Source organism: Crocodylus porosus, unplaced genomic scaffold (assembly GCF_001723895.1).
Source record: "Crocodylus porosus isolate Cpor-Errol unplaced genomic scaffold, CroPor_comp1, whole genome shotgun sequence".
Lineage (NCBI taxonomy): Eukaryota > Metazoa > Chordata > Crocodylia > Crocodylidae > Crocodylus > Crocodylus porosus.
The window spans coordinates 122,765,700-122,778,743 of NW_017728943.1; the positions used below are offsets into that span (position 1 = coordinate 122,765,700).

Consider the following 13,044-nt stretch of genomic DNA (forward strand, 5'->3'; position numbering starts at 1 on the left):
ATATTTTTGCAGAGTAAAGGAGGGAAATGTATGAATAATTCCCTCAGTGCACAGAGCTTTATACCAATGATTCCAGACTATATTTTGCCATTTGACCTGCCTTCCTCCACCCCAAACCACATGTCAGCCTGTCTTTTTGACATCCCCTATTGGCAGGGATCAGCAATGCTCCAGGATCACTTGGTTGAAATTACCCAGCTTGGTCTGAGGCAGGCCAGCTCTTCCAAGCTGGCCATCATTTCTCCTTGCTACTGGGCTGCTGCTGTTTGGGTGAAGCCCACAACCACCAAAGGCCCCTGACAGTGAAACACTACAGAAGCCCTGCCTTCACAAGCTGGATAGAAAAGCCCTGAGAGCCGTTGGTTACTAACCCATTATCTAAACTATAATATGGCTAAAATGAAATGCAAGATCTTTCTTTTAAAACCTATTTCTTTATTCGTTGTCACTGTTGAGAATGCCACCACCAATCAGATTTTTTTTGTCTTTCCTCTTGATAATAGAGCTCCTCTTCTTTGGCTTTCAGCCTCTTTTTATTGTACAGAATCTGGAGTTTCTAAGGTTATTGCTATATAATATTGTTGTATGATATGAATCCCTGTGCTAACTCTCTACTCTTTACCACATCTAACTTTTCAGGCTCTTCATAGATCTATCCTTCCCTACATAGCTGTTCTTGTCTGTCATCAGGTCATGCACTTCAACTCCTCCATGCTGCCAGTGATCGTGGCCTTGGCTATCTGCTTGTCCACTCTGCTCTAATGCCTTTGTAATTTTTTTCCTTTTTTGAAGAAATAACTTCTCTGAGATGATTTAAAGCTGCTACTTTTTTTCTATTGGTTCCCTTCTCAAAGACCATTGCTGCTACAGTCAGTGAAGTAATAGCAAAACTTTAGTAGTATCTGCATATATAAAACTTCATGCGTATCAATTATCAAATTGTATTTATTCAACTTTCTCCTCTTGACACTGGGGCCTCAGCCTGCCTGATGCAGCCACATATCCCAGTTTGCCATCTCCTGAGCAGAATGTTGAGGCAGAGACATGTGGCCAGAACCCTCCATCTAGGCCTAAACACACACACACCCCTGTCACCGGGGTGGACAGCCAGGGTCAGCTGGCCCTTCAGCATTTTCAACTGACCTGGAAGAGACAGCATCCAAGGCAATAAGGCTCAATCTTGTATGTAGGCAGCTGCGCCATTGCCTTGTGTGACTACTGGCTCTCTGACAGATACTCTGGATACCCAACCAAGCTTGCCCATGGACCATCTGGGTCTCTGCCCAGCTCTGGTTTGATCTCCTGGATACATGACCCAACTAGCATCCTGACCTTATGCTCTGCCTGACCCTCTGGATCTTGGACTTGATTCCCCAGACAGAACTCCTGGCTTCCCTACACTCTGATTCTGCACACTTCCCTCAGATCCTGGTTGCTTCTTCTAACCCTAGGTGACCCCCAGACATTGCTGCCCAAATCCTGGCATGACACTTAGATTGGGAAGTGCACATTATTTCCGCTTCAATTTTAATAACACCTACTACAATAGGGTTCTGATCCTGACTGGAGCCTCTGCTACTCCTTTAACAAAGATTTACAAAGTAAGATGCAAGTTGCAAGATAGTAAGGTTATGCATCTGCGGAAACATCCACTAGAGGTAAAAGCTGGAAACCAGTAATGCTGCAAGAGGTCCACAAAACTAAGTGGGCATTTGCAGTGTGATATGGAAGCAAAAAATGAAATTGCAGTCATGGACTGCATAACAGGCATCACATGAAACAGATTAAATAATCCTTTTTTCAGGCCTGTCATATGACTTCACATGACAAAATGTTATACGACATATGTTATGAGATGTTGCTAATGCAAAAAAATTCAGAGTGCGGAAATAACAATTTTGAGGGACAGATTTATAAGAATCAGAAAGCAAATTATGTTCCTTTTTTTGAGTAGGAGATGATTAAGGGAGAATTTTGATACTAGATGATAAACATACAAAGGGTGTTAACACCACAAGGAGAAGAATTTAGCCTTCATTGTGCCACAGAGTTAAAAGAACTAATGGACATATCCTCACAGTTTCCAAGCTTTAAGCCATCCAAATACAAAGATAAGCTAACACCACAAAGAGAAGAATTTTTTCAGGGTGGTGGAAGCGAATTCAGAAAAAGATCTGTGATGCAGAATAGTCTTGCAAGAGCAGGGGAGATCATCGGCAAATAGGAAGAGCCCTATTCCCCCCAGCACCACCTGGGGTGATGAGCAACAATGGTAATAAGCTGATGCAGAATAGGTTTAGGTTAGAGATCAGGAGGCAATATTTTACAGTCAGGGCGGCCAGAATCTGGAACCAACTTCCTAGGGAAGTGGTCCTCGCCCCTACCTTGGGTAAATTCAAAAAGCGGTTGGATGATCACCTGTCTGGGGTCTTGTGAACCAGCATTCATTCCTGCCTTTGGCAGGGAGTCAGGCTAGATGATGTGTTCAGGTCCCTCCTGACCCTAGCTACTATGAAACTATAAGCAGGGGGAGGAAATATTTGAGAAACTGGCATTGCTCAAAGTTCTTAAGAATAGTGAAAAACTAAATCTAAATACTATAAGATTACTTCTAAACTTGTTCTATTGTTTAAAAGACATTTTGAAGGAAGACAAAGATACATAGCCATTTAACAATTTCTGAAAGATATTATAATAATATATTTAATGCTTTAAGATAACAGAATTTTCCAATCACAGAAAGGAAGGATTCCGGTGAGAGAAATTTGTGTGAAAAACTTCTCCCCAGTAGATTAAATCCCAGGTGGATTTAAAAAAATTTACATTTAATTTTCAGTGGCTCTTTAAATTTAATACTTTGGAGCTGCTTCTGAAGTGTTACTTTTGCAAGGTGCATTTTACAACACTTGTACTTTATTTACTGATTTTATAGCACATGACCGGTCCAGTGCTATAAAACGAGATCTCCATAGAATTCACTCTAAGCAGGCAGTTCTTGATTGTTTTAGATCAAGAAGCATCCCCTCGCTCAACTTAAGGCATTCTTTGCGAAATACCAGATCTTAGCTTTTACTCAGTTTCTGACTATGGGGAAACCTGTTTCCCCCTCCCCCTTGCCTTCAAAACAGCAAAACAAAACAAAACCCAGAGCAATTCTTCTGTTGAGAAGAACTCAAAGACCACAATAGGTCAGAATGTTTTTGACACTATGGATTCCTATTTGAAACCTCTGGGTTTATTTTCTGAATCATTTGTAGGTCTTTGCACATCTAACAATGCTAATATTGTGCAGCACACCACAGCACCTTTAAAAGTATCTTGTGTCATCCCAGGGTGCCCTGACACCATGGTTGAGAATTACCGCGCAAAGCAAACATTTAATCAGCTGAATGATACTTTATATGTATACTGAACCATTTTTCTAAACATAATGTTTAGGTCTAGACTGGTTTGGTGACAGAAAATGACATGACTGACAACACACTGAAACAGATTTGCTCAGTCCAATAATATGAAATGTTAAATAAAGGCCCAAGTAAGCTTTTACCTACAGTAAGCCAGAATCACCACAGCTGGCATAGGCAGGTGGGAACAGTGCCTCTCTGCACTATTCTGCACCAGCACTTTGGAAAGGCTCATGTGGAGGATGACATACTACAGTGTCACTGTCATAAGATTCTGTGAGCTAGCTTATGTCTTGGTCACACCTCTTATTTATAAACAATATCTATTTTGGGCTGTACATGGGATACCTGCAGGTGAAAGGAAAGATGATGTGGGCTCTGAATGCTCTTACATTGCTGTGGGGATCCTCTGCACCAGTAGAAATCAGCCTGGATTTTGCAGTCAATTGCTGAATATTTAAATTTATACCAAATGCACCAAATTGTGAAGCCGGGAGATGAACCTCAGAGCCTGTTTCTTAATTCTAATGTTATCCATCATATCTACCTGTAATGGTGAGAGATGCACATGCAGACAGAAGTGAACATCAATCTGTCTTTATTTAGGATCATTTACTAGTGAACTACCAAAAGATCAAAACAACCAATCTTCATTTGGGCACTTCTAGGAATATACTACATATTGTGATACAGCTTAGCTAGCATTTTAGTTTGTGGAAACATGGTGAATCAGTGGTTACACACTTTAGGGTACATTGTTTAGCAATTAATACTCCTCGGGCACGTCTACACATGCAATTAATGCAGCTCATTAAACTTCAGTACAGATCAGGTGTCATGCTTGCATTTGCTTCTGGGAACAGAGAATGTTGAGAATGTTGAGTTGGGGTGGAGCAGCCCTGGCTGACATGGGGCTTAGGAGATTAGCCTGCCAGCCCGGGGCTACTCTGACTCAGCTCAACATGCTGCAGAGGGGCTGGCTGGGGAATGAGAGTACTCCAGTGTGGGGCTAGCTGGCAGGCAGCCCCACAGTGAAACACCTTCATGCCCCAGGCAGCCCAGTCAGTGTCTACATGTGCACCGACGCAAAGTAAGTAACTCAGCCATAGGATGGTACTTGTGTCTGGCACTGCTATCCTACAGCAAAATTAATTAGTTTACTCTGCCCTAATACCACTGCGTGTGTAGATACTGACATTTTACTGCAGAGTTAACTAGTTAACTCTGCAGTAAATGTCTTATGTAGATGGGCCCTTTGAAACTTAACCAGAAGCTTTTATAGATAGATTTGACTATGGTAAGAATTTAAGATCTGACTTATTTTTAAGAATGTCTTGTTAAAACTATGCTAAGTCAGAATGGACCTAATGTTGCCTGTTAAGGGAAATGATGATGTTAACCCGTACTGTCCTATAAGGAGGCAAAACATGTCACTGAGATATCAGTTACCCAGGAACATATACCCACCACTGGAGTACTTCAAGGAGTGCAGGCTACTCCTGCCTTGAATCCCAATCCAGCTCCATAGTTTGCTTTATGTGACCTGACATTGCCAAAGCTGTGGCATAGACTCCTTTCCTTCTTTACCCTCCAACAACTCTACCACGATTCCCCAAGAAACCAGGGTCTGAAAAGTTCATGCAGCCTCCTACCTGCAATACCATCTGCCAGATTGCTATCAATTCAAGCTAGATTGCTGTCCTCCAGCATCCCAGCCTCCTTTGCAGCCCCCCTGCAACATTTCCCTCGTGCAGGGAGGCACGCTTTCTCTTGGCCAGTGCTTGGCTGCTCCAGCTGAATGACCAGAGGGTCCTGCTCCCAAGCTCTTACAGAAGTAAGCCATCACAGACCCTCTCTCCAGCCCCACCATCTGCCATCAGTCAGCCACAGACAGGCAGTGGGAGGAGGAGGCAGGATGGAGGCATTTGTGTCCTGTGCACAAGCCCCAAGACCTGGGCACCCATGTTCCTGAATTGTGCCCCTGCATTGCATCATAAAGCACCCGACAATCTATGCACGCACCTGGCACTGAGCCAGGGAAAACCCTGGTACTTGCACACAGCCCCCTGGAGCCTGACCCTGACTCCTCACCTCATAGACAGGCATCCTGCTACCAGGACCACAGTATGGACCCTCTTCCCTCCTTCCCAGGCAGGAGCTGGTGCAGGCAGCTCACTTCTGGTGGGCTAGGGTGGTAGGGAGCAGAACACAGGGGCTGAATCTGCATGGACAAAACCTCTGCAGCTTGGCCTCTGCCCAGGCCATGGGTATCTGAAGTGCTGCAAGGCTTTTTTGGCTTGCTGTTCCTGGGACCTGAAGTACTAGGATGCAGGAATGCGGAGGCATGCTTGCCTGTGCCAGGCAGCCAGTAAGGGGTTGCCTGGGCACTCAGCAGTCTCCAGCAGTCCGGTAAGCCTGCGCAGCCTGCTGAGACGTGTGCAGGAGTGCCTCCAACCTGCAGGCCTCGGCTACTGCAGGCAGCCAATAGGTGAACATGTGTTCTGTTTGCTACCTATCTAATCTAGGCCACGTACAGAAAACCACGTAACTTAGATCGATTTCACTGCAAGCTTTTTGAACGTCTGTACCTAGCCCAGATGTCATCATGGACGTTCTCTTTCCTAGGGAGAATAAAGCATGTTCAGGGAAGGAAACTATAATGGAGCTGACTGATGGGATGCAATCTCATTCTTAAACTGACGACCAAGGAACAAGGCAGCCCAGTAGCTCCTCTGTAGCACAAACACTACTTTATTCTCTGGCCTGTGACAGAAGCCTACATTCTGTGGCTGCAGGCTGTATAACTGTGGAACCATAGGTCATCCCTCATCCTTAGACTCAGTCTCTGTATGTGGAACTTCTGTAGCCCCTAAGATGGCTGCTGAATTGCATTCAGTGTGACAAATTTCTAGATTTCAAAAGCTTAGATTCAAGTGACCTCTCCTAAAAGAGAGATGGACAGTTTACTGTTGGTTTGAAAATTATATCCCACAACAATAGAATCAGACAACAGTAGTGGAAAGCCATTACATAAACCTGAAAGCAGTTACAGAGATGAAACAAGAGAGAATAGATATGGCTCCAAAACCAGTTATAAACACAGGGTAGAGACTACATCTTCACATATATTAGTGCCATTAAAACAAAAATCACTGTTATAACCAGAAGTGGAAGCTTTTTTTGTGTATGTAGGAGTGCCTGTTGTATATCAGAAGCCTGGTTATCAGAAGCTTTCAGATTATTTCACCTTAAAAGATGAGAGACGCTCATAAATAATCTATCATCACATGCACACTGAGCAGGCTGCCAAAATGTTTCACTACCAATTTCTTTAAGCAAGAACTGCAATATATGAATTGCTACCTAGATGTCAGGTTGGGTAAAAGTAGTAGTAAAACTAGGAATTTTTGCCTGACTTCCATGCCATTTCCTGAGTGTAGTAGTTGCTTCTAACTCTGACAATCTTTATTTTAACTTTATATCTCTGTTTAAACACTTAACGAGGCACCTTTATGAGAACATAAGGGATAATATAATTTGGTCTTTCTTCATTTTGGTATACTGTTTGTCTTCATGACCTTTTTTAGCCCTCATTGTGCCACAGAGTTAAAAGAACTAATGGACATATCCTCACAGTTTCCAAGCTTTAAGCCATCCAAATACAAAGATAAGCTAATGCCAGGCATTCTGAATAGAGAAACTGTAATGTCATGTTTGGAAGGTAGCAGGGATACACTGAGTATTAAAATTTTTCAAAATTGGAAAAGTTTCAGTCAACACTTTTACATTGGTTTATCTGCTTACTTGTTTTATTTACAGACAGCCCCTGTAACCATGTGGATTAAATATTCTGGAGAAAAAATAAAACACTAAAAAAATGCATTCTGGGGCTGAATATGTACCATATAGGGTAGGGACAGACATTACACATAAACCAGTGTAAGTGATGAGAAACTGATTTAAACCTGTAACAGAATGTAAGTTCAGTGGACATAAACCAGTTTCAAAATGGCCAAAATTGGCTTGAAATAAACATTATTGAATGTAATATCAGTCTTAAATGATTGAGCTCAAGCCAGTTTATGTAATGTCTGTCCCTTCCTGGTTTAAGTTAAACCAGAGTCCCCCAGCATCCCAGCATGCTCTTTGGGCTGGGCTCTCTGCTCCAGTAGGGCTGGCCCAACCCTCTGCTCCCCAGCCAGAGCAGGAAAAGGCAGGGGTGCAGGTCTGGCCTGATTCTGGCCCCAGAAGGGAACAGGGGAAAAGTTTATTCCCCCCTCCCACCTCTGTCCCACCAGCATGTACCTGCACTTCTCTGTGCTGGATGCTCCAGCAGTGGGTGCATGGCCAGCCCTGGAATTATCCTTGGCTGAACTGGCCAGAGAGGGTTTTAATTCCCTACTTCCTGTCCCACTGGCAGGGACCTAAGCCAGGTCTGCCGGGTGCTCCCTGCTCACTGCTGCAGCTGCAGGGCTGGGCATGGCCAGACACTGGGTGGCGTGGCCCCCTGAGGAAGAGGGGGCAGGGAGAGGGGTTACCTCTACTCCACCGCCCCGGTGCACTGCAGCTGAGTCTGCCTGCACCAACCACCATCTTTGCTCACCCCCTGCTTGGGGCAAGCAGAGGAATAAGCACCCTACTTCCCCCTCTGCTGGATGTCGGTGACAGGGGGAATAACCTTCCTTCTCTGCCACCCACCTAAGGGGCCCTGCCTGCCAACTGGCCTCTGGCCACACCCCCACCCCACTGCTGCATAGACGAGGGGTCAAGGCTCTTGATGGGGGCAGCAGCCCCTATCACAGTGTCTGGGGAGCAGAAGCCTCTTCCCAGTGGGGGCTCCATGCTATTGGGCAAGCAGAGCTGTGGCAGACTGCACACAGCAGCAGCACTGGGGCTTGGAGGGGGCCAGAGCCCTCTAAGCCTCTGCCACCACTGCAGTCTGCAGCAGCCTTCCCCATTCCACAGTGCCCCACCCCCCCCGCTGGGAAGGGGCTTGCACTCCTCAACACCATGACAGAGGCTGTTCCCTGCATGGTCACTCCCTGCAGCAGGGCCCCTTAAGCATGGGGGCAGGGAACAGAATTATTTCCACCTCTGCCCCCGGGGAACTGCAGCAAGGTCTGCCCACCCTGACTGCCACTCTCTCTGTGCCCGAGGCAAGCAGCAGAATAAGTTCCCACTTTCCCCCTCCACTGGAGGGGACTTATTCTATCACTTGCCCTGGACACACAGCAAGCGGCAGTGGTGGTGGCAGTCAGTGCCTGCAGACCCTGCTACAGTGCCCCAAGGGCAGAGCAGGGAAAACACCCATTCCCTGCCCCCCACCTAAGGGGCCCTGCCAGCCTGGCTCTGGCCCCACCTCTTCCCCCACCCAGCTGCTGGAGTGGTGACAGGGGAGCGACCATGATGGGGACAGCAGCCCCTGTCATTCATGGTGTTGGGGAGTGCGAGCCCCTTCCTGGTGGGGGGCCACATTGAGGCGTGGGGAATGTTTCTGTGAACCGTGGTGGTTGCAGGGGCTTGAAGGACTCTCACCCCCTCTGAGGCCAGGTGCTCCTGCACAGTCTGCTGTAGCTCTGCCTACCCTGCAGCATGCCTCCCCCCCCCACCAGGAAGAAGTTTGCACTCCCTGGACACTGTGACAGGGGCTGCTGCCCCCATCAAGAACTCTGCAACCTCACCAATGCAGTGGAGGTGTGGGGGCACAGCCAGAGGCTGGCCATCAGAGCTCTGTAGGTGGGGGCAGGGAGAGGGGTTATTCCTCCTCCCTCCAGTATCCAGCGGAGGAGGCAGCAGGGGGGTTATTCTGCCACTTTCCCCAAGCAGAGAGTGAACAGCAGTGGCAGTCGGGGCAGGCAGACTTGGTTGTGGTTCCCCAGGGGCAGTTGAATAACCCCCTCCTTGCCCCCTCTGCCTCAGGGGGCTATGATGGCTGGCTGCTGCAGCAGCAAGTGGGGAGCACCTAACAGGCTCAGCTTGGGTCCCTGCTGGTGGACAGGGAAGGCTACTGCCCAGACTGACCACAACCCTCCTCACCCCTGCACAGCTTCCCTATAGTCGAAGGCATGCTCTAGCTCCTACCCTGAACAGCTACAGTCATGCATTGGATTTCCTCAGTTGAGAGGGAATATCTGTGCAGTTGCAAATTGGTTCAACCTAGGCAGGTTAGACTAACCTGAAAAGATTGAATCAACTCAGGCTCAGGCTTTTTGAATGTCTGTCCCTAGCCATATAGTCAAACCACCCATATACCTTCTGAGTCAGATGCTGCCTATGTTTTATATATTTTTTCTGTTCCTAGGAGAGTTAATCTAGGCATATTTATATGAAAACCATAATACTGAACCATATTCTATTAGCTTTTCACAACAAAGTGAAGTTAGGCCTGAATTTTATATGAAACACAAGATATTAGAAAAGACATCTGAAGCAAACTATAACTAAATCAAGAAACAGTTGCATTTACTTCTGGAGAAAAGGATGGTGAGCAATACATCATACAAAGAGAAAAAAGAAATACAAAATCAGCAGGTGAGACTGATACCAACAAAAAAGCTAGTATGATGGGATATATGTCATTTTACCTGTTGCTGTAATTTTTAAGTCATGAACATATTTGAATAAAGCCAAGTCTGATTTTCATATCTCCATAGGCATGTAGGCATGTCTACATGTTCAAATAATGTAGAGCTCCCAGGTGGGCCGACTGAACCCGCACCTGGAAGCAACAGGTTCTGCAGCTTATTGCTATTTGTGTTTATTGTGGGATTGGAGCTTATTGTGGGACCGCAGCATATTGATCTGGGTCAGGGCAGCCCCAGTTGGAAGGGGACGTGGGGGAGGGTCAGCGTACCAGGTCGGTGCTGCTCCATCCCAGCTCAACCTGCTACAGAGGGGCTGGCTGGGGCATGAGGGTGCTTCAGTGAGGGGCTAGCTGGCAGACAGCCACCTCAATGAAATGCCCTCGTGACCCAGCCAGCCAGGGCAGTATCTACATGTGCACTGCTGGACTTTTTTTACTCCACAGTAGGACAGTGCTTGTATTTACACATACTATCCTGCTGTGGAGTAAAGCACTTTACTCTAACCTAATAGAGGTGCACATGTAGACACTGAGATGTTTACTGTGCAGCTAATTAGTCTACTGCACAGTAAATGTTTTTTTGTAGATGCACCTCATGAGACTCCAACGTAATTTTTCCACAATATGGCTTAATGTTTTCAAATGACTGCTTGGCTGATGCAGTTATAAAATCACGCAATTACATTTTTGACTCTGCAAGTCATAGAACAAAGAGTAATGTAATATGGTATATAGTAAGCAAGTAAATCTAAGAAAAATACAGTAATGGAATTATACAATCTGGGATATGCCATTTAGCTTGTTTTGATTTGATATATTTATTCATTTATTTTTATATTCTGTAAGTAATAAATAATGAAGATAAAAATGTTTTGGATTGAGATTTGGCTTTGTTATAGGAAGTTATTCATGTTGTGATCTAAAACTGAATTAGGGCTAAGAATGCCTTTTAACATTTGGATTTCCTTGGACCACAACTTGCCTGTAGAAAGAAAATGTTTTGTAAATTTCAGTTTAGCAGCATTTATCTAATAACCACCCTTTCTTTGCTATTGAAATTGTGAACATGTATGATGCTGTTATTGAAAGGCAATGATACAAATTACATTAACAACTTGTGTTTTTACTGAACAAAGACGAACATAACATTTTTATGACAAAACACTACAACATTCTTTGTAACACAAACCTGTATACTCCATCATCTGGATGTTGAGTGACATACCTTTGATTTCATTTTTCTCCACTTCTTTCAGTGCCTGAACAAATGCCAACTGACTCTCAGTTAGAGGCCAACTGTCATACAACACCAGTGCTTGTATAATGTACTTGCGAGACTGTGAAACCAAATGTAATGTGTTAAAATATTGATGACATTAATAGGCATTACATTAATCATCCACAATTCCTGCAGTCCAGTAAACTGTTGAATATTGAATACAGCAAGTGGACCAATCAATTAATTTACAAACTTCCATGTGTTACACTATTCATGAAAAATTCAAAAGTAGTCTCATGTAACATTTTCCTGGGCATATGGTGTGCAAAGACAAAGACTTCTTTTATTTAACATAAAACTTCAAGCTCTCAACGTCCTACTGATCTTTGAGCACTAATGCTAAGACATATGATGTAAGCAGCAGTAGAGAAATGAGACCAGTACATTATGCTATTCATTATTTACAATGAATAGGAAATTATTCTAATAACATTTCTTACTTTGTTCATCTTCTAAAGTTAGCTCTGTGGTTAAAAAACCACCACTGCAAATACGTATGAGTCATTACCTGTACAATTAAAATTATTTTCTTTTAATATATATTTATTTAAATGAAACATCATTATCAAGAAAAAATCAGATTAAACTACTAGGGAATACATCTGAGGCAGACAAACCAAGGACAGTCAGAGAATAGGAGCAAGACTGAATAATCTGTCTACTAATTTGCAGATGATACCAAGTGATTATGCATTTAGCATTAGACAGTCATTGGATAAGACCAGAAATAATCCTGAGATAAAAGATCAGTTACCCAGGACTGCCCCTCTCCCAGCTGAATGCCCTAACCCCTAGGCAACAGAGGCAGGCTCCCTCCTGCTTGCTCTTCTTCTGGTTTCAGTACTCTCACATTCGTTTCTGAACAATAGCCCAGCGTCAACAAGAAGGTACCTCCACTCAGATGCTTTTATAGTTCTGTGGTTAAGGCAATCTTCTGGGAAGTAAGAGATGTGGGCTTGCATCTCCTCTGGCTGCAGGGGGGGTTGGAATAGAAGCCAGATCTCACACTTCCTGGGAGAGCACTCTAATACTAGGCAATTATATAAAAAAGGTAGATGGTACCTCCACCACTTCCGCTTAAAGAAGGACTCTGTACTCTATATATTGAGATATTGAGACAGAAACGCTAAGCCTGGAGAGGGGAATTAAGATTGTCAGCGCTTGATTGTCACTCACAACCTGGGCTCTGTGACTAACTTTTCAGAGGTGCTCTTCAGAGGAGCAGGATTGCTGTGGCACAGTTGCTGGCCCCAGCCTCCCCAACCCCACCTGGGGTAACCTGTCATATACCAGAGGGTATGTGGCATAGACATTCCCCAGGGACAAGAAGCAGTGGTACAAGGTGTGCTGCTGCCTCTTGTCCCCAGGGAAACAAACAGCCATGCTCATGTGGATGCAGCTTAGGATTTAAGTGCAGAAAAATATCTTTAATTCTTTTATGCAGGGTTAAATAGCCCCAGACGAAATCTATAACAGATATGTGCCAGAAACTGGAATGTACAACCTCTGCTAAAAAACATGAGCAAGTCTATGCTCTCTCCTTTACTCAAGCTACAAAGACCTCCAGAAGAGACCATAATAACCCGGTGAGCAAAAATCAAGGGCTCACCTCTCACATTCCACTGGACTAGATTTATAGTAGAAGAACAGGTTCTACTTTGGTGTTAGTAGAACCACATGGGGTTTAATTTTTTTCTGAATTTTCCCACTGATACCTCCCAGATAGGCTCATTCCTTTGGGTGCTAAAGAATACTTGGGAATGGCAGGAAGAAGTCTC

General features: G+C 44.7%; 1 protein-coding gene across 5 annotated transcripts in view; it reads right to left on the reverse strand.

Annotated features, from left to right (window-relative positions):
• Positions 1-13,044, reverse strand: part of ADGB (androglobin) — a 262,841-nt gene that overhangs the window by 25,507 nt on the left and 224,290 nt on the right. For all 5 annotated transcript variants that reach the window (XM_019550118.1, XM_019550121.1, XM_019550117.1 and 2 more), the window contains one exon: positions 11,213-11,324. In XM_019550118.1, coding sequence (XP_019405663.1) covers positions 11,213-11,324 — 112 coding nt within the window. The remainder of the gene's footprint in view (positions 1-11,212; positions 11,325-13,044) is intronic.